This window comes from Sebastes fasciatus, chromosome 18, assembly GCF_043250625.1.
Source record: "Sebastes fasciatus isolate fSebFas1 chromosome 18, fSebFas1.pri, whole genome shotgun sequence".
NCBI lineage: Eukaryota > Metazoa > Chordata > Actinopteri > Perciformes > Sebastidae > Sebastes > Sebastes fasciatus.
Window position 1 is genome coordinate 13,316,791 of NC_133812.1, and position 19,456 is coordinate 13,336,246.

The window sequence follows — 19,456 nt, forward strand, 5'->3', positions numbered from 1 at the left end:
GTTTATGTGCAAGCCCAAGGTGAGTGTGTGGCTGTACATAATCACATAATGCAGAAATGTCTGTGAGTATATGGAGGAATGTTGTATCTGTGTGTGTGCAAGAGAGAAAATTAGATTGTGTGTTTCTGTGTATTATTATGCTATTTGTATGGAGGCCCAAAGTGATCATATTAAATAAATTAATAATTATGTTGAATTTTTTTAAAGTCTGTTTTTTATTTCATGATGAAATTTTCCCCAATGACACTTTGATGTCATGTCACATTTTATTTCATAATGTCGCTTTTCATGACAGCGGTGTTATCACCAGTCACAGCTCTCTCAACTTTTCAGCCAATCACAAGACCCCTGCCTCTCTTATAAGCAAGCAAGCTGAACAACTGCTACCAAATTTAACCAAATGGGTCCATTGTTAGGAGCAGCTAGTTGTTAGTTTTCCAGTTACCTCTGCAGTGTTTTGATTTTAAAGATGTTCTTCAAAGAAAGATACACAACTACAGCATTGAGCAAAAAGACAAACAGCCACAACATTTGTGTTCAATCTTTTCCCTTTGATGCTGAGTAATAATAATTTAAACTCACAACCACTGAGAAGTGAAGCCAATGCGGAAGTGCCTTAAACTTGCATTCTTTCTAATAGCCAGCAGGGGGCAACTCCTCTGGTTGCAAAAAAAAGAAGTCTCTGTATTGTTTATTTACAGCAGCAACCTCTAGTTTGTTGATTCAGAATAACGTTGACATTGTTGTTGCTCTCGCTAAAGGAGCTAACGGGCTAGCAGTTAGTTGTAGAGGCTGGAGACATGTGATTGGCTGAAAGGTGAGGAGGCGGCACTGTTGACAACAACACTGAAATGGGTCATTGGGGAAATGCCATTAGGAAATAAATCGGACTTTTGAAAAGGGGCATTTTTAAATAAAAATGTCAATGATGAAATAACAATAAAGTCAATTAAATGACATTTCTATTGAATTGAGTTCTTCAATTATTTTACAATTTACACAATTTTTGTTTCATAATTATTTATCTATTTAATATTGGATGCCTTTGTAGGCACACTAGGCAGTTGATAGCTGAAAATGATGGTGGTGTGCATCAATGCATCGCTGTTTTTGATGATGCAACTCCGTTAGCAGAATACAGACAGTGTCAGTGATAAATCAGCATAGTTCTGTCTACATACTGTGTGTGTTTGAGCATGCAGTCGTCTTTGTGTGATCATATTTGTGTGATGGTTTTAGGGTTGAGCTTCCCAGAGTGATTCTTTCGTAGAGAATTTTCTGGAAGCCCACTGACCTCCCAACAGATCCATATTGGCGGCGGCAGGGGTAGTGGCGGCTGCTGTGCTAGTGGGAGGAGCTAGAGAGACCACGGGTTCTGCTGCTGCAGGAGTGGGCGTTGCTGCTGCAGAGGAGGGGGCGGGCTCTGCCGTGAGGGTGGGTTCAGATAGCAAGGAATCGCCCATTTCTGCGAGTACCAATGGGGTGTTTTCGAAATCCCCAAAGAAAGGTACCAAAACAAACCCCAAAAGAGCAACCAAAATAACCAGTTGAGTCACCGTCACAACGGTGAACAAAAGCAAGCCAAAACAAATTCAAATTATAGCCAGTTAAGGAATTTTGGAGTTGACCAAGCAAAGCAAAATTCAAATTTAAAACAAATTAAATTATCCAACACCATCCAGTCATAACCAACAAATAAAAAAAAACAACCAACCAAAAAAGCCCCCGTTGTAAACCAAAAACAGACAATGGAGTATGTGGAGGGAAGGGAGAGAGAAGGCAGAGAGAAACAAAGACACTACTCAGACTAAAGAGAACAGCTTGAGGAGACAAACAGGGAGGTAACCACATGACATTTGTACATTACAGTCTATGTTTGATTTGGATTAAAACACTGACATTGTTTCCAGGTCACCTCAATTTCAGATTAAGAGTATGTTTAGAAAGAAAGTCAGTGACATTGAAGTGTCCTGGAGAATGATTTAAGACAGTTACAGTTTACACCAGTCTAGACTAGAGGCTGGAGGTAAAGTGAAGAGTGACACTCACCCGATCCAAGAAGATCTATGGAAGCAGAAAACAAGGAAAATACATGTTAGTTCAAGCCCAAGATGAAACAGTTTTTGACAGTTCACTAAAAGAAAACAGATTAATTATTTGGATTCTTTCAGATGAACCAGTTGACAGGAAGGAGGGAGACTTACCTCCCCAAGACGTGGGGGCAGCTGATGGTCCTGAGGGACCCGAGGAGGACAGTGGATCCAGGTCCAACAAAGAACTGGAGAAAGAGGCAGAAACAGAGAGCGATCGACAGTCAGTTCATCATCCTTTGCAGAAGGTAATTATTCTACATTTGCTTGTTGCAGAAAGAAGTAAATATTGTTATCAGCGATAGCCTGAAACAAGCCTAAAGGTCTACCGCCATGCAGTGAGGCTGTATTTACAGATGTTTTAACATGTTAACATTTGCTAATAAGCAGTTACGCCCAAGAAACGCAGAACGCATGAGCAGCGCGTGCGTCGCAGAACCTCTTGCTTTTTATTTTGGCGCCCATGTTAACACGTTAGAGAAGCCACACAGCCCGCGTGAGCACCACGGCTCAGCTGCGTCTCTTCTTGAGATTAGAGTCTTGCTTATTTGTTTTGCGTGCCGCACGCGGTTCAAAGCATATATAGACAGTGAAAATGATCTTTAGACTGTATATTGACATCATACCAGAAACATTACTACAGTTTCAATGTCTATATCTGTAGAACATGTCACAGATATGAAAACATGAAGTCAATATCTTTTTTAACTCAATACTTCCTGTTTCTGTTTCAAAATAAAAGCCCTCTAGCATTTTTTTTCTGTGGACAAAATTCCTTCATTTGTTAAAACACTTCTGTTATTCTGAAATATTTGCAGGACAGTGTTGTGGAAGATGCAGTGACTTGCACGGCTCCAAAAATGAATAGAGTAGAGTACCGGCTTTTAATCGTAGATTATTATTATTTACAATTGAGCACAAGCTTCTTAACCTTTTTCTGTCTAAAATAAATATGAATGACATTTATAATTAAATGAAATGGCCATTATGAAAGGCAAACTGTGGCCCGGGTGTCAGCACAAACTACATCTGAGGCCGATGGGAATGTCATGAGTTACACATGACATAAAAATATTGGACAAATTCAAATTTTGACACGATGATGGCAATAGATGGTTAAGGGGTCACCAATGTGATTACAATCCATCCTCTATAGGGACCATAAATCAATGTAGTAAATTTCATGGCAATCAGTCCAATAGTTGTCAAGATATTTCACTCAAAACCAAAAATGGCGACCTCATTGCACTCAAGGAAAAGTCTTGGGATCACCAAAGGCAGTAGGATGTATAATGCCCATTTAACAGTTGTTGAGCTATTTCAGCCTGGACCAAAGCGGAGGACCAACAGACTGACATCCATCCCTAGAGCCACAACGCTACCGTGGCTAAAAATAGTATTGGTACATCCAGAAACTTTTTTGCATTTATCAAATACATTATCAGCAATAAGTCCAAATAATCACTGCAATATGAGCTCTTCAGCATGGTTTACAAAAGTTGCAAGGGCCATTTATTGCCAAATGAATCATTGAAAGGCAGAGCAGAGAGGAGGAGGTCACAGAGTTTACAGACACTCACTCTTCAACTGGCTCAGCAGCAGCAGCGGCGGCGGCGGCGGCGCTCTCCCCAGGAGGAGGCTGCAGTGTGGGAACAGCGTTTGAAGATTTGGCCGGAGTCGATGTTGGAGACACGTTGTTCGTCGGAGACCCCTGAAGGATAGACAGAGAAGCCCCGTTTTCAGTGGTGCATCAGACTGGAAGAGCTCAATAAAAAAGAGAAAATAGACTGTTTTGACTTTTGCATCTCACCTTTGTTGGAGACCTGAAAAAGTGAAAGAGCAGAAGGAATTATTAGTTCTTTTGCTTGAAATAGACAAATCTCCTGGACACAGACTGAACATTATTGGGTGGGTCTATTTTTTAAAGGTTAAATAAACCTCAAGAACAAATATGCAAGACATATTGCATCATATGTGATCATATGAAGAGTTAATTTCCAAAGCAATATGTTTAAAATACTCTGATTTGGTCAACTAACGTTTTAAATTTTGTGCAACTAAACCATTTAACTTTGGAAAAAAAAACGTCATATACTGATTCACATTGCAATGTCTGGATGTGATAATACACATGAGGTGTTTCTCACATGTAATCACATCATTTTTCACATGACCTAGTTAGTTGTGGTGTAGCTGTGTTTCTATTCACATGGATAGATCACCTTCATAATGTAATTCACATGTGAATAATGTGTAAGTAAACCTGGTGGGGAGGGAAATGACAGTAAAATAAATCACAGTTTTCTAAGAGGTTAGTAAACTCCAAACAAAATATACAGTATATGCTCACCCTTCACTGGTGATTCCAAATGAACATAAAGGGGGATAAAAGAGAGGAAGGGTTAAAGGAAATTATAGAAATATAGCACTTGTTAAGGCCTGTTTCTACCAACATTTATCTTGGTTATTCATGGAAAAACAAAGAGGGAGTTTCTCAGATCTCAACTTCTTTTACTTTTGTTGTTCCTAATTCTTCTAATCTGGCTTCACACTGACAATGCCTTACCCCTTCTTTCCACCCTTCACATCCTCCAGACCGTTCATGTGTGTTTCCAGACTCTCCAGGATACTGCTGGGAGCCTGACAAAAAAAATCGAAAGTGGAGTAATCAATAATCCTTTCCGGTTGTCTCCTACATCGCAATGTCAGGCTGTGCAAGTACAAGAAAAGTGGTACAAATTGAGAGTGACAGGGCTTTGGGAAATCTCACTGCAATACCCCCATTCATGTATAAACACACACACACACATGATTTGTGTGTCTGAAATTCAATTAACATGCCGACACTCCATCCTGCAAACAGGCACTCAGCCAGGGCACCCTGTGTTTCTGTTGTTACCGGGTCCTCGAGAGGTGTAAAAGGACAGTCTTCGTCGTCTGAGTCTGCTAGATCCACTACCACCCCCGGGTGGAGACACTGGGGTGAGGGGAGATTTAGGGTGGGTGAGTCGTGGGTGTGTGTGCGTGAGGTGGGATGGGTGGTATTCATGTGCATTACTTTCTTGGTTTGCAATCCTTCCAGGAAAAAAAATATATATATAAGAGCCACGACATGTTTTAACTTACGTAGTTGATGTCAGGAATGTCGTTTTTGTCAACTCCGACTGTCTGTTAAAGGGAAAAAGAGTTTAAAATCTGCTTTGTCATGACGTATATCGGTAACTTTGAGCAAATATGATAAAAGGTTGTTTTTATAAAACGGTCACTATATCCAGACAGTAGTGCGTGAGACAGATAATCCGAAAAACTAATGTCCCTCTGTGTCCTCCTGTGCTCCTTATGGCATTTGCAGGATTTCAACACCCAGAGGGATGTTCAGAAACATCTTGTAGTGTACCGTTTAGCTGTAAAATGAGAAAGTTGAAAGCCATGTTGACATCAGTTGAGGATACCAAGCACCGCCCACCAGTTGGAGCAACTTTCTCATTTTACAGCTAAACAGTACACTACAAGATGTTTCTGAAAACATTTGATATGAGAAATAGGCATTACAGTAACAGAATATTGATTCATAATTGACCAGCGCTACCTGGTTTTACAGTTTGATCAGAGTTTGCGAATTTCGCGAGCAGTGATTGACAGCTGCTGTAGAGATTTCTTGGCTCTCATTGGTTGTTTTCTTTCAGGTGCTAGAAGGAGGCAGAGGAACCTGATTTTTTTAGGATAAAGTGACCGTTAAAAAAATAAATATTTTTATTATATGCTCAAAGTTACCTTCTGCAGCTTTAAAGACTATTGGTTGCCTCTTACCTCAGCCAGCTTCAGGAATTCCCCAATCTTTGTCACCCTGGTCAGGAACCTTTTGTAGATCTCCAAGGCCTCCTTACAGTCACCCTTCTTCATCTTGAAGTATTTCTCTACGTACGGGAATCAAAAGGTTTTCAGGTTCAGATTCTCTGCAGCGCACGTTTTCATCTATGAGGTACCAAGTGAAATATACCGACCTAATAAGTTGATGACGCCGTCGTTGTAGGACGCGAACAGTTTGACCAGATCCTTGAAGAGAAGCAGGAACGCAGCATTGATGATCCCATTGTTCAGCTCCTTGGGATGAATCTGAGAGGAGGAAGAGAGCATGTGAAAAGTGGAAGATCTGGGAAACCCTCTGTCCTGTGTTGCTGCTCGGTAATGTGCAGATATCGAGCCAAAGTCTGACTCACATCGAACTCCAGGAGTGTGTCAATCTGAGTCTGCAGAACAGGCATGCCTTTCAACAGCTTCTCAGTGGTCATGGTCCTCATCACGCCCTCAGCACTGAGAGAATACAACAGAGCGTTAGATGCTTCACAGAGATGAGAACAGCTATTGGAGATGTAAAAAAAAGAAGCTTAGACTGTCTAGACGGTAGAAAGTAGAGGTATGAGGAAGCAAAGGCCTACAAGCACAGCCTCTCTGAACATGGTTGACTCACCCTTTCTTGACTCTGGTGAAATCAAAAGCCATCTGGCGGTAGGCGAAGGCTTTTTCGTTCAGGTATCGGCCATATCGTCTGATGAATGTAGACATGTCGTAGCCTAAACAGGATGTCAGAAAGCAGGCAGGGTTCATTATTTTTTTATTTTTTTTAATTTTTAGAAATAATCTACAAATCAATTGGTTTTTATTTTCAATATTAAAAAGTTGTTTTTCATTTATAAATAATTAATTAATTTTTCTCCTCACTTTCTCCTAAGCTTTCCTTGCCCAAATGGGACAAAAGTTTTCTACAAACTGGGCTGAACAGTGGCTTCTTGCAGCAGGTATTGTAACACTTTTTGACACCATAGGGTGAAACGATTATTTTCATCGTAGATTAATCTGTTGATTAGTTTCTTGATTAATCGTTTAGTTGTTTGGTCTATAAAATGTAGGAAAATGGTGAAAAATGTCGATCAGTGTTTCCCAAAGTCCAAGATGACGTCCTCAAATGTCTTGTTTTGTCCACAACTCAAAGATATTTAGTTTACTGTCATAGAGGAGTAAAGAAACCAGAAAACATTCACATTTAAGAAGCTGGAATCAGAGAATTTTTACTTTTTTTTTTCTTAAAAAATTGCTCAAACTGATGAATCAATTATCAAAATAGTTGGCGATTAATTTAATAGTTGACAACTAATCGATTAATTGTTGCAGATCTACTTTCAAGTAATCAGTTTCTTTGTTTCAAAAGAAAACCATAAAAAACAATGAGCCTTAAAAACTGGGCTTAAAAGTAATATTACGAATGCATCCCAAATTTTGTGAAACTTAGCAGAAACCATTAAGAACTGCAGATTTGATTTGTGACAACCATTACATCGATAAATTATGCTGAGAAAATACACACTGCTGTCTTGTGTACCAATTTCTTCTTTTATCCCACATGGACGATATTTATGTATTTTTTTTTTTTTAAAGATTTTTTTAATAGTACGTAACTGATAAAGATCAAGGTAATTGATCGAGATTGCGGTAAGGACTCAGCCTTAGTACATGGGGCACTTGCTCTACCAGGTGAGCAATCAGGGCACCCCGACATGATAATATTTCAAACACAAATGATAATCTTTGGGATAAACCAAGCCTTTCATTATTTTCTTTAACATCTACATTGTGGTTGTAGATTAATTTTCTCATATATTTGAAAAAGAAAAAAGCACAAAAAAACAGAGCAACCCAATACGGCTGTGTTGACTAAGAATGTACCCCCCCCCCCCCCCCTGTAGTAATAATATGTATGAATATGAGACAGAAATTGCAGCATCTGTTTGCATGCATGTGTGAATGTGCATGTGTGTGTACAATCACATATACAGTATGTGATCACATCCAGTCCTTCCTACTTATTTGCCAGATGGCTCTCGTGTTGATCTAGTCCTGTTTCTTTTTTTTGCCACAGATACTGTGATATAGTTCTTACCGTGAGAGCCGGTTTTGTCGATAAAGTTGCTGAGGTTGAACAGGGAGGTCCTGGAAGCCAAGTACTGAATGAACCTCTGAGGAAGAGAAAGGGAAACACAATAAACATTATACCGATCACAGGCAATGGAGGAAAGAAAGAAAGTTAAAGGTAAACACTACAACAAAACACTTGTTATTATAACTTTTTGAACAGTATTTCAGTCCATCACATAGCGGCATTTACAGATCTGATTGCGTGGATGACTGCTCAGTCTGAACCCCCAGGACTCATTTCATTACTTTGAGGAATTGTGGTCAAAGCCTTTATTTATCTAGCTCCCCTCAGCACCACACACAACCCTCAAAGCACTCAAAAGACCAATTTCAGCTCACAAAGTGGTAACCTCGCAAGTTAATTATCAAGACATTTACAGATTGGGTGATAATTTAGCAAAAAAAAATAAAAAAATCCTCAAACAATTAAATCAATCCTTTGTATTTATCTCTTATCTCTAAAATAAAACTGGACTCGAGCTTGAACTGAATTTCGCCAGATGTGATTGGGTCCCACTGACCTCGTTGCCGTGGACACACATGTGATGACTAGTGACGAGGGCCTTGAAGACGACCACCCAGCTGGCATTGGTGGCTCGCTCAAACAGAGTGTCAGCCATCTGAGGGATGTTGACGTTGGTGGTGTTGGTGGCTGACACCAGGTCTGCAACACAGCCACAAAGATATACATCATCATTAACATCATGCTGACATGAAGTAGTCTTCTAGAAGGGGAAATTTCACACGAGTTGGTATGTAAGAGGAGAGTCCCGGTTAGTTTAGTCTTAGACAAATGCCTGCATAATTTGAACAGCTCTGATTAAACTTTAAGTGGGCAGGCTCGGTGTTCGCTGCAGAGCTGCTCTAGACACCCATGAGAATATTAAGCCAGGACGAAGACCTGATGTACATACGGAATGATGTTGGTGCACGAGCCAACGCACACATATGCAGGTACATACACACGCACGCTGACAATGCAAAAAGACAGAATAATGCTTCGTCAGCTCTCCTCCCGGGGTGCCAGACAGACAGAGAGGTGTCCAGCAGTGAGTGTCATCAGGACAAGGTGGAATATAAGTGAAGTAAAGTGTGGTGCATCTACAGTAATTTCTCAATCCATTCCAGGCACATTTCCTTTTAGTCCACTCGCACATACATCTGCAATATTTTCTGCCAAACTCTTCCACCTCCAGTAGCCATATCTCCTTCTGTTAGTCAAACAAGCCACTGCTACTTAGACGAAATACTAACAGTTAGCCGGTGACTAGAAAACCTCTCTCAGTCCTTTCCTACTGAGAACATTCATATTTAAGTTTATTAGACAAATATTATTTTTATGGATAACATACTTTGGTAACACTTTATTTTACAGGTCCGCAAATTTCATGGTGATTAGGTGATAATTAGCCAGTAACCTATTTGAAATTTCTTTGGAATTACTGCCAAATTACCCCAATATTTACCTCCAAATTTATTAAAAACATAGCATATATTCGTTAAAATAGGGCCCTTAAGCTTGAGAAGCGACTGTGCGCTGCTCTTCATCAGAGGTGGAAAACTAATAGAAGACACTTCTGATCAGGCACAAATCTCACCATTGTGTGACTTATTGTGTACATAAGTGTGACCTGGTAGCTAATGTAATGATTATGGGTGTTTTTTAAGAAATTTAAAATAAGTTATTAGCTAATTATTATTTATTTACTCTAACGTGCATGCGCGCACACTACACACTGCAGAAGAGTTAGTTTAGCTCTGAGAATATCTAGTGAATGTACAGTGGACGTTTGTGCAGAAATAAATGCTGCAGCTCCTCCAGACCAACAGAGGTTTCCCGTGTCTTGTGAAGTGACGGGGCTCTGCAGCGAGAAACGTTATCGTCTCTGACCAAAACTCCGGCATTTCTGATTCTTACAAACAATCCCTTTAACTACTTGAATAATTGACTAATTATTTCAGCCCTATACTACAGTATATACACAGTTTTGCATACCTTTGGGTCCGCCAGGTACCCAGTTTGCAACATGCAAGCTGCGATTTGCAACATGAAATAATTTTTTCTCTTTTCATTTTGACACAAACATCATACATAAATTTATCAAGCATTTGTGACCAATGATCATTTTTGAAAAATGATGCTGCAACCATTTGCAATCTGCATGTAAGCAGGCCCCTGACTTCAATAGATAATCAACATATCTAACATTTTATTCATTCTTTGGGAGTTTCTTCTTAGATAAAAAGAGAGAGTCAGGGAGGCGGACGGCCACAGAAACGGTCATGCAGATATAAAAAAGAGGGGGAGAGGATTTGGTCAGGCAGGTAGGAGGTAACTCTTAAAAAAACAAAAACATAGATGATATTTTACTAATGAGGTATATTGCAGAATATTTGCAAATCATGCAGCACTACTAGAGGCCCTAAAAGATGTTTGACATACCTGACATAAATGGATACAGAGGCACATATTGCATTTTTTTAGGTAGAAAAAGAACAGAATAATGATATTTTGTTAGTCCGTCCCCCTGACATTGACAGCTGACCAACAAGGGCAGGACTGAGTGTATCCACACAGAGTGCCAGAGAGGAATGCAGCAGATATTGGCAGGTACCTCTGATAATGGAGGGAGAGGAAGGCCGTTATATTGAACAGGCCTTGGCCTTGCCTTGAGCAGGTAGACACCAAACTGTAGACCAAAAATAGAGAGCGAGAGAGGGGCAAAAAGAGAGAGACCCTCAAGAGAAACAGCAGGGAGTCTGTCGAGAAGCACTGATGTAGACATGAATGTGTAAGAAATGACTGAGACGTGACTGGTGGAAAGTAAGTACTTTAACTCATGTACTGTACTTAAGTACAATTTTGAGGTACTTGTATTTTACTTGAGTGTTTACATTTTATGCTACTTCTTCTACTTCTACTCTATACCTCAGAGGGAAATATTGTACTTTTCACTCCACTACATTTATTTGGTAACTTTATTTACTTTGCCAGATTGATAATACAAAATATAATGAACTAATAAATGATGTTGTAATATTAGATCAAGATGAAAATGTATCGATCCCCTCTGTAAATTAACCAGCAGTATATAAAGTAATTAAAATGAGCTCCACCTTTACCAGCTGCAACATTAAAGTGTTGAACAAATCAAATATTAGTAAAATATCCCCAATTATTAGTAAAATATCCAAAAAACATAAATAAAATACCAGAAATTATTAGTATCAGACATAAATCTGTAAAATGTCCAAAATACTATCAGTAAAATATCCATAAAGATATTAGTAAAATATCCAAAAAACATTAAAAAAATATATTAAAAAAACCTTGGTAAAATAGCAGAAAAATATTAGTTAAGTATCAGACATAAATTTGTAAAATATCCAAAATAATGTCAGTAAAATAAACAAAAAGATTCAAGTAAAATATCCCCCAAAAACATTAGGAATATATATATAAACTTTAGTAAAATAGCAGAAAAAATATCTTTCAAGTATCAGACATACATTTTTTAAATATCCAAAATATCAGTAAAATATCCAAAAAAGAAATTAGCAAAATATCCAAAAAATATTAGTAAAGTATCAGTCATGAATTTGTAAAATATACCAAATAATATCAGTAAAATATACAAAAATATATTAGTAAAATATCCAAAACACATTAGCAAAATATCCCCAAAATATTAGTAAAATATCAGAATATTATTAATAAATTATCAGACAAAAATCGTAAAATATACAAAAAATTGTTAAAATTAGCTCCATCTTTACCAGCTACAACATTAAGGTGATGAACACATTAATGCATCAACAACAATTATAATAAAATAATATAATATATATTAATTTATTATGCATAATGCCTACTTTTATTTTTTGTTACTTTAAGTATATTTTCATGCTAATACTTTCGTACTTTTACTTAAGTAAGATTTTGAATGCAGGATTTTTACACTGTGGTATTGTTACTTTTACTGAAGTACAAGATGTGAGTACTTCTTCCACCTCATGCTGAGATATGAGAGGTGAGAGCTGTGAGGCTGTTCAAGGTCATAACAGGGCTGGACAGAAGGGTTAGGAGGTTAAGGGGGGTCTGGGGGGGTTGTAAACAGATTATTACTAATCACTGGTCCTGGTCCTGGTCTTTCTGTGGTGGCTGCCTCACTGCCCATCCCCCCTGTACAGCACACATACATACACACCGATCTTGGCACCACCTGTTTCACACCATGCTCACCATCTAACACATCTCAGCTCTTTGTCACCAGTGCTGACAGCCAGAATAATGATTCAGGTTTATTTCATTATCTTCCTAGCACACAATGGAATAGACAATATCAGCTTGAAGATCCCAACATTAGCGTTTTATTACATCCTCTATTTTTTTGATTTTTCTCTTCTTTTTTTTTGTTGCCATTCCTCATTTAGCTTCACTTCTCTGTGAAATGGCTGAAGATTACACTCCCCTGCAGCCTTTTTCGGATGACACACACACACAGAGACATGGCCCACAATGGCTGAAATGTGATTATGTAACATTATCATGTCACTGGCACAGCTACAAGTTAATATTCATACTAGCACGATGAGCGCAGCGCTATCCATGACCATTCTCAGACTTCCAGCTCATAATACCCCGATAATAACTGTGTATGCAGATGTGTTATTATATCTGTTTACCGGTGTCTAACGGGCCATATTGTGGGATATAATCCATGCTTTCTGTTGTGGTATCATAACCTGAAATAAACACGCGTGTGTGTGTCTAATGAGGATTGGCTGAGCTAAATAAAGACTGTACACGGTAATCCACGGCCCACAGGAGAGCTCTAAGAATGAACTGAGGCTTCACACTGTGTGAGTCTAGCCTGCGTTTGTGTGTGACAAAGTGTGTCTTTATCTAGTCTGTGTGTGCTGTGATTGTATTTTATAGTTACACAACAAAACCTCTCTGGTAGTAGCCAGAACATTCCAGATGAAATTAGACAGCACGCACACGTTAACATCGTGTTGATGTGTAGATTCGTCCAGATAGCCTCATTCCTGTCAGCAGTGCCAACAGTGCCATCCTGGCAGCCCTTCTCAGATGGTTTCACACCAAGTCACTCCCTCGTTCACTCATTCACTACTTCCTATATAATAGACACTCAGTAGTTTACTATATTACTATACTATATCATAGTAAGTATTGACATTTTGAACACTTACACAGGTGTAGAGTTGTACAACTGCTAATATTCACATCTACAAAATGTAAGGAATTGCATTGTGGGATTGTTAACGCAATACTAACATTTCATTTAATATTAGTAGTATCGGTTTGTATTGTGGTTTTGGGGTCGCGGTTTTTGGTTTCGGTTTGTTTTGCACAGAAAAAGAAAGAACCATTTCCATTGTGTTTGAACTCCAAAATAAATTGATTGATTGATTGATTGATTGATAGTAATGAATGATATTTCTATATTATATGAAGCCAAAACACTGATTTATACATGAACTAAGGCAGGCTACTTAATGGTAAAGTAGGCCTATGTTCAGATAATTGCCTCTTCTATGTCTCTGGCAACTCATCAAATAATTAGCAGGCCGGTATTTAATAGCCCACGGTTCGATTTGTACAGTCATTGAACGTTTCGGGTTGTTTCAGACAGAAATATAAGGCTACACCCAGCAGCCGGTTAGCTTAGCTTAGCATAAACACTGTAAACGAGGGGAAACAGCTAGCCTGGCTCTGTCTGAAGGCGATAAAATTTACCAACCAGCCTCAGAGTGATGACAAGACTTCAGGATGTTACTGTTCCCTGCCATAGAAATAGTCCAGCACATAAAACAGCAGCTTGTTGTTTTTACAACCGGCTGCTGGCTGTAGCTTCATCTTTACCGGACAGATATGAGAGTGGTATCAATCTACTCATCTCGCAGCAAGAAAGCGAATAAGAGTAATTTCCCAAAAAGTTAAACTATTCCTTTAACCTCTTAAAAACCCATCTGCCTTCCAGCGGGTTAAGGTTAGGGTTTAGAGTTGGATGATTGTCAACAATGTTTTGAATGATGGTTATAGGTTTTATAGTCAACAAAATGCAGTATGTGCCGATTGCTTTTACTCACTTCTGTGATACTGGAAAATAAGTATTTTGATGACTATAAAACTTTTTACCATCATTGAAAACATTGTTGATCATCACCTAACTCTAACCTGCCGGCGGGCAAGTGGGTTTTAAAGGGGTCAGCCCTGCAACTGGTTTAATTTCAACTAGACATCCAGAGATGTTAGCTATGGCTCCAGCAAAAGTGACTCACACCGGACTATAGACTGGACACATAATCTAACTCATTTACATGTGGTCACCAGCTTCCTGTTCAGGTCGACACATTGATTCCACTCCTCAAAAAATAGCTATTTCTACACCCAGCGTATCTTCAACATGACCTCAGATGAATTTAAACCTACTGCCTTTGGTGTGAACTCCTCTCTTTTGACCTTGCATGGACCACATGTGCTCTAGAAATTTGTAACACGTGCCCTCCGGTGTTCCTTTCACTATATCTACTGTGTCTATATATACAGTACACGACTAAACAAACAGGAATATGACATTCAATAGCAAGAAATAACACACCTTTGACTCTGGAGTTTCATTCCCTGCACTGTGGGCCTCATTTAACTAGAAACCAAAAATGCAGGCGTCAACGCCAAAATGTATGAAATGTTTGCTCTCCATATAGAGGAAAGTCCTGCACACATATATTACCTTTCAGCTTTTATTTTGTAGTTGAATCACGGGGTCAAAAAGGCACCTGTGACACACCCGCATTCACACCAACCACATCAGGCTGTTCATCGTTTACATTTTGCCATGTACAATCAGAAGAGAGTATAAGGGCCATAGAGTGCATTAGTGTAAATGTTTAGTCAGCTACCCAGCACTGAAACACCATTACAAACACAGTGTATTGGTTCCAGTTAAAGACATATACAATCATTATGATTGTCTCTGCACTCTAAAGAGATGACCGGCCTGTCATTTGTCCTCTTCCTTCTCACAATCGCCCTCTGTCATTACAGTGCCATCCCCCTGACACTCTCAATCTGTTGCCATGGCAACTGCACTGCACCACCGCCGCCACCAACACACCCACGCCCACCCCAAGGGTCACTGACTGTGTCACTGTGACAAAGGAATAAATACGACCCATCGGCTTTTATATATATACATATATCATCAAAATACCGTCATCATCCAACATACTGAAACATAGCGAATTATTTAGGCAGCCTTTACTTGTACATTTCGATGATTACTTTGCATTTACTTCCTATTTTTAGCCCTAAACGATATCAAGACATACAAAATTAATCAACATTGAGGTTTTTTGAGGTTAGGAATTTCCTCCAGCACAACAACACATATGCAAGGGAAGCACAGTGGCCTACATACAGGAAGCTTGTTGAATTGCCCCAGAAATGGATACAGCATTACCTCGTAGACTAAAAAACCTCATGGAAGACAACATAGCTTGCTGAATCGTCTCCTAAATAAAGTGTATGAGGATATTTCTGGAGTGTTTGTGGTATCAAAAGGTCATTAGAAGCATTCTGTCATGGTTTGTACCAGTGGCAGTTTGCTCAACAGTCCCAAGTGTGTCCAGTCTAAAGTTAAAGACACACAGACACAGCAGAGAGCGAGGAAGCTAATGGTCCCTGGTGAATCGCTAGCATCTAGCATTGTCACCTTTGGCTGTGTAAATAATGCAAGGCAGTCATTGGCTGATTATTCAATTATTCAGCAGGGGAGCGGATCACAAGATATAAGGTCCTAGAGCCCAAGACACCACACGGACCAGACCTGCCCAGAGACCACACACACACAGACATAAAAAGAAAAAAGACATGAAGAGAGCCAATGGGACCATCTGTATGCAGCGCCACACCACGCCACTGCTTTGGTCTGACTCACTATTTGTGGTAGATGACAGCATTTAATCACGATTTGTCATAAGGTGGCCCCTGCTGTCATCTGGAGATGTGTCAATAAAGCTGTGAGGTTTGATAATGTTATTCAGGCTGTGACTTTATGGCCTTTCACCGGCCCTAAACTTACTCATATATGACACCCAAATATAGGTGTCTTTACACATTAGATTGGATACTTTATTATCCAGACTTGCAGGCCTTGAGCAGTGGAGATTCAATGTGAAGTTAAGGGAAGTGGCTTTGCAAGGAGGACAAATTAAAATACTCTTGTTCTGAGGATGGCTTGTCAGTTTGCTTTAAAATATGACCTTTTCTCCCTCCCTCTCTCCTATACTCTCCCTTTCTCTCTCTCTCTCTCTGTGGGTTTCCATCATCTTTACTGGAGGCAAAGGGGTCACCAGATGGGGTCATCGCCCATTGGCTGCATCAATTCATTATGGCACCACACCCCATTTAAGCTATATCCTCCTGGGAACCGAGTTAAAAAAAGTGTCTTCCAATTACTTTTTTTGTGTGATTTCCTTCCTATTTAGGGTTAAAAGAAAATCTTAACAATTTAGGCTTGTTAAATTTTATTTTTATTGTCCACTGTATAGTGGACTACAGGACTATTTCATTGTGAAAAGACAAAAAAATTAACAGATTATTGCTGTAGAGTGATATTAAACCAAGAATACATTCAAATTGATAAAAAAAAAAACACATGCCATATTGACTGGAAAGCCTAGGATGTCCTCTTTACAATACACCAGGGGTTGATAGAGTAAGTCAAAAGAGTAAGAGGATATGCATGTGGACAAAATGTCCACTACAGAGGACACATGTCAATGGGCTGGGTCTCAGGAGGATATGGGAATTAAGAAATGACATGGTCATAACTGTATAATGGCATGTGGATGCAGCCTGTTAAAGCTATATAGGCCCTGCTGCCTGGGTGCAGTATATAGGGAAAGAGGGCAGACTTACACTCCAGGTGCTTTTTTTTTGGGCGCCATCACTTCATGAGTGGTGTCTTTGCACGTTGTCCAGACAGCATTAGATTGGATACTTTATTATCCAGACTTGCAGGCCTTCAGCAGTGAAGATTTAATGTGAAGTCACAGGAAGTGGCTTTGCAAGGAGCACAAATTAAAACGCTCTTGTTCTGAGGATTCAATTTCAATTCAATTCAATTTATTTTTATATAGCGTCAAATCATAACAGAAGTTATCTCGAGACGCTTTATATATATATAGAGCAGGTCTTACACCATACACCATAGTTTAGAGACCCAACAAGATCCAAGACTGACAAGAGGATGACTTGTCAGTCTGTTTTAAAATATGACCTTTTCTCCCTCTCTCTCTCTCTCTCCTATACTCTCCCTTTCTCTCTCTCTCTCTTTCTCTCTCTCTCTCTGGGTTTCCATCATCTTTACTGGAGGCAAAGGGGTCACCAGATGGGGTCATCACCATCAATTCATTATGGCACCACACCCCATTTAAGCTTTATGGGAATTAAAGAAATTACTGGTCATAATGGCATGTGGATGCAGCCTGTTTAAGATATATATGGGAATTAAGAAATGACTGGTCATAACTGTATAATGGCATGTGGATGCACATGTTAGAGCTATATATGGGAATTAAGAAATGACTGGTCATAACTGTAATGGCATGTGGATGCAGCCTGTTTAAGCTATATATGGGAATTAAGAAATGACATGGTCATCATAACTGTAATGGCATGTGGATGCAGCCTGTTTAAGCTATATATGGGAATTAAGAAATGACATGGTCATCATAACTGTAATGGCATGTGGGTGCAGCCTGTTTAAGCTATATATGGGAATAAAGAAATGACTGGGCGTAACTGTATATTGGCATGTGGATACAGCCTGTTTAAGCTATATATGGGAATTAAGAAATGACTGGGCGTAACTGTATATTGGCATGTGGATACAGCCTGTTTAAGCTATATATGGGAATTAAGAAATGACTGGTCACAATGGCATGTGGATGCAGCCTGTTAAAGCTACATAGGCCCTGCTGCCTGCGTGCAGTATATATAGGAAATAATGGAAGACTTACACTCCAGGTGCTTTTTCTTGGGCGCCATCACTTCATGAGTGGTGGCTTTGCAGACAGCCCGGGCCATGTCTGATCCCGTTAGCTGGTACTGCGCAGCGGCGATGCGATCCGTGAGCGTTTGCCCCGACATTTTCTCCTCTCTCCGTTGAATCAACCACCTTTCAGGGATGTATTTCACCAAACGATGAATAAAAATGTATGAATATAAAACCCTGCAAGCTGGCTCAGTGTGCAGCGGATCCTTTCCTCCTCTTCTTCTCCTCCACGATTGATTGATAGGCCTGTGACCTTCTGTGTGGGCGGAAAGAAAAAAGCGCACAAAATGAGCACATAAAACGTTATTTTTTTGCATCAAATCGTGCAGCTCACGTTGATAATACGCGTGGTTGCATGAGGAGACTTACGCAAGGTTGTGAATTCCCCCTCCTCGGCTCGTCCCTGTTATTATAGGCTTCAGTTCAGCACCTTGGACAGCTCTAATGCCACTCCGGTTATGTAACACTAAAACTGGCAATGAAAGGCTATTTTTTTTATCACCCCTGCAGCAATTTATTATTATTAAAAAAAATAGGCCAATGATAAAAAAGAAAAATGTGGTGCAAAGAGAGACTCCTCTAGTGTCCCTAGAATAAAATGTATCCTAAGGAATTGTAAATCAGCACTCCATAGGTCGGTGAGATATCCAGTTTGGAGGGGGCATCAGTGTTCGGCTGTGTTTCCTCCCTGCTTCAGTGCATTAAAAAAAAAATCCTTTCAAAATAAGAGAAGAAGAAGCCTTTATTTCCTCCTCGGGTGGTCAGATTTCCTGTCCGTTTCGGCTCCAGAAAACGCGCTCCTCAGATGTGCTGTGAAAATGCGCACCGCTCCTCTGGTGGTGGTGTCGCCAACGTTAACACTGCGCAGCGCAAAGATGCTCAGGAAGAAGAAGAAGAAGGGAATTTCCTTTTTCCTCTTTACCACCCACCTCCTTGTCGTTTGTGTATTTATTTGGCCTATCTATACGTCCATCTCCTCCTCCCCCTACGGGTGCTTGGACAGGGTTGGATGACACACTGTCGCATCTCTTAAAGGGGAGTCACTACATATAAGAAACTCAGATCACTGCGCCAAAAGGGTTAATACGAGCGTGACTGTGTGCTTGTGTGCTGCTGCATATAGGCTATATGTATCACACACACTGTAAGACTTCGATGTAAATTTACAGCGAGATTCTAACAGTTACATACTGTAAAATGCTTTTACTGTATATTACTGTGAAAGCAATGCATTCTGGGAGTCAGAACGCTTGCTCCCATGATCCCAGCGGTCAAGTGTATCTTTTCACAGTAATCTACTGCTTGCCG

General features: G+C 39.7%; 1 protein-coding gene and 1 long non-coding RNA gene across 2 annotated transcripts in view; one reads left to right on the forward strand and one right to left on the reverse strand.

Annotated features, from left to right (window-relative positions):
- Positions 1-19,160, reverse strand: part of LOC141755780 (clathrin coat assembly protein AP180-like) — a 32,725-nt gene extending 13,565 nt beyond the window's left edge. The window contains exons 1-16 of the mRNA XM_074614977.1: positions 18,518-19,160; positions 18,114-18,404; positions 8,585-8,727; positions 8,029-8,104; positions 6,562-6,664; positions 6,311-6,404; positions 6,095-6,206; positions 5,901-6,007; positions 5,217-5,258; positions 4,657-4,730; positions 4,441-4,446; positions 3,901-3,913; positions 3,671-3,801; positions 2,205-2,278; positions 2,050-2,064; positions 1,295-1,465 (exon numbers count right to left, since the gene is read on the reverse strand). Of these exons, the coding sequence (XP_074471078.1) occupies positions 1,295-1,465; positions 2,050-2,064; positions 2,205-2,278; positions 3,671-3,801; positions 3,901-3,913; positions 4,441-4,446; positions 4,657-4,730; positions 5,217-5,258; positions 5,901-6,007; positions 6,095-6,206; positions 6,311-6,404; positions 6,562-6,664; positions 8,029-8,104; positions 8,585-8,727; positions 18,114-18,243 (1,291 nt within the window). The 5' untranslated portion in view covers positions 18,244-18,404; positions 18,518-19,160. The remainder of the gene's footprint in view (positions 1-1,294; positions 1,466-2,049; positions 2,065-2,204; positions 2,279-3,670; positions 3,802-3,900; positions 3,914-4,440; positions 4,447-4,656; positions 4,731-5,216; positions 5,259-5,900; positions 6,008-6,094; positions 6,207-6,310; positions 6,405-6,561; positions 6,665-8,028; positions 8,105-8,584; positions 8,728-18,113; positions 18,405-18,517) is intronic.
- On the forward strand, positions 1,440-8,129 carry LOC141755781 (uncharacterized). Its single transcript, XR_012591329.1, has 4 exons — positions 1,440-1,841; positions 2,172-2,338; positions 6,824-6,889; positions 8,008-8,129. It is a non-coding gene; the product is annotated as an uncharacterized LOC141755781 (long non-coding RNA).
- Positions 19,161-19,456: the final 296 nt, after the last annotated feature.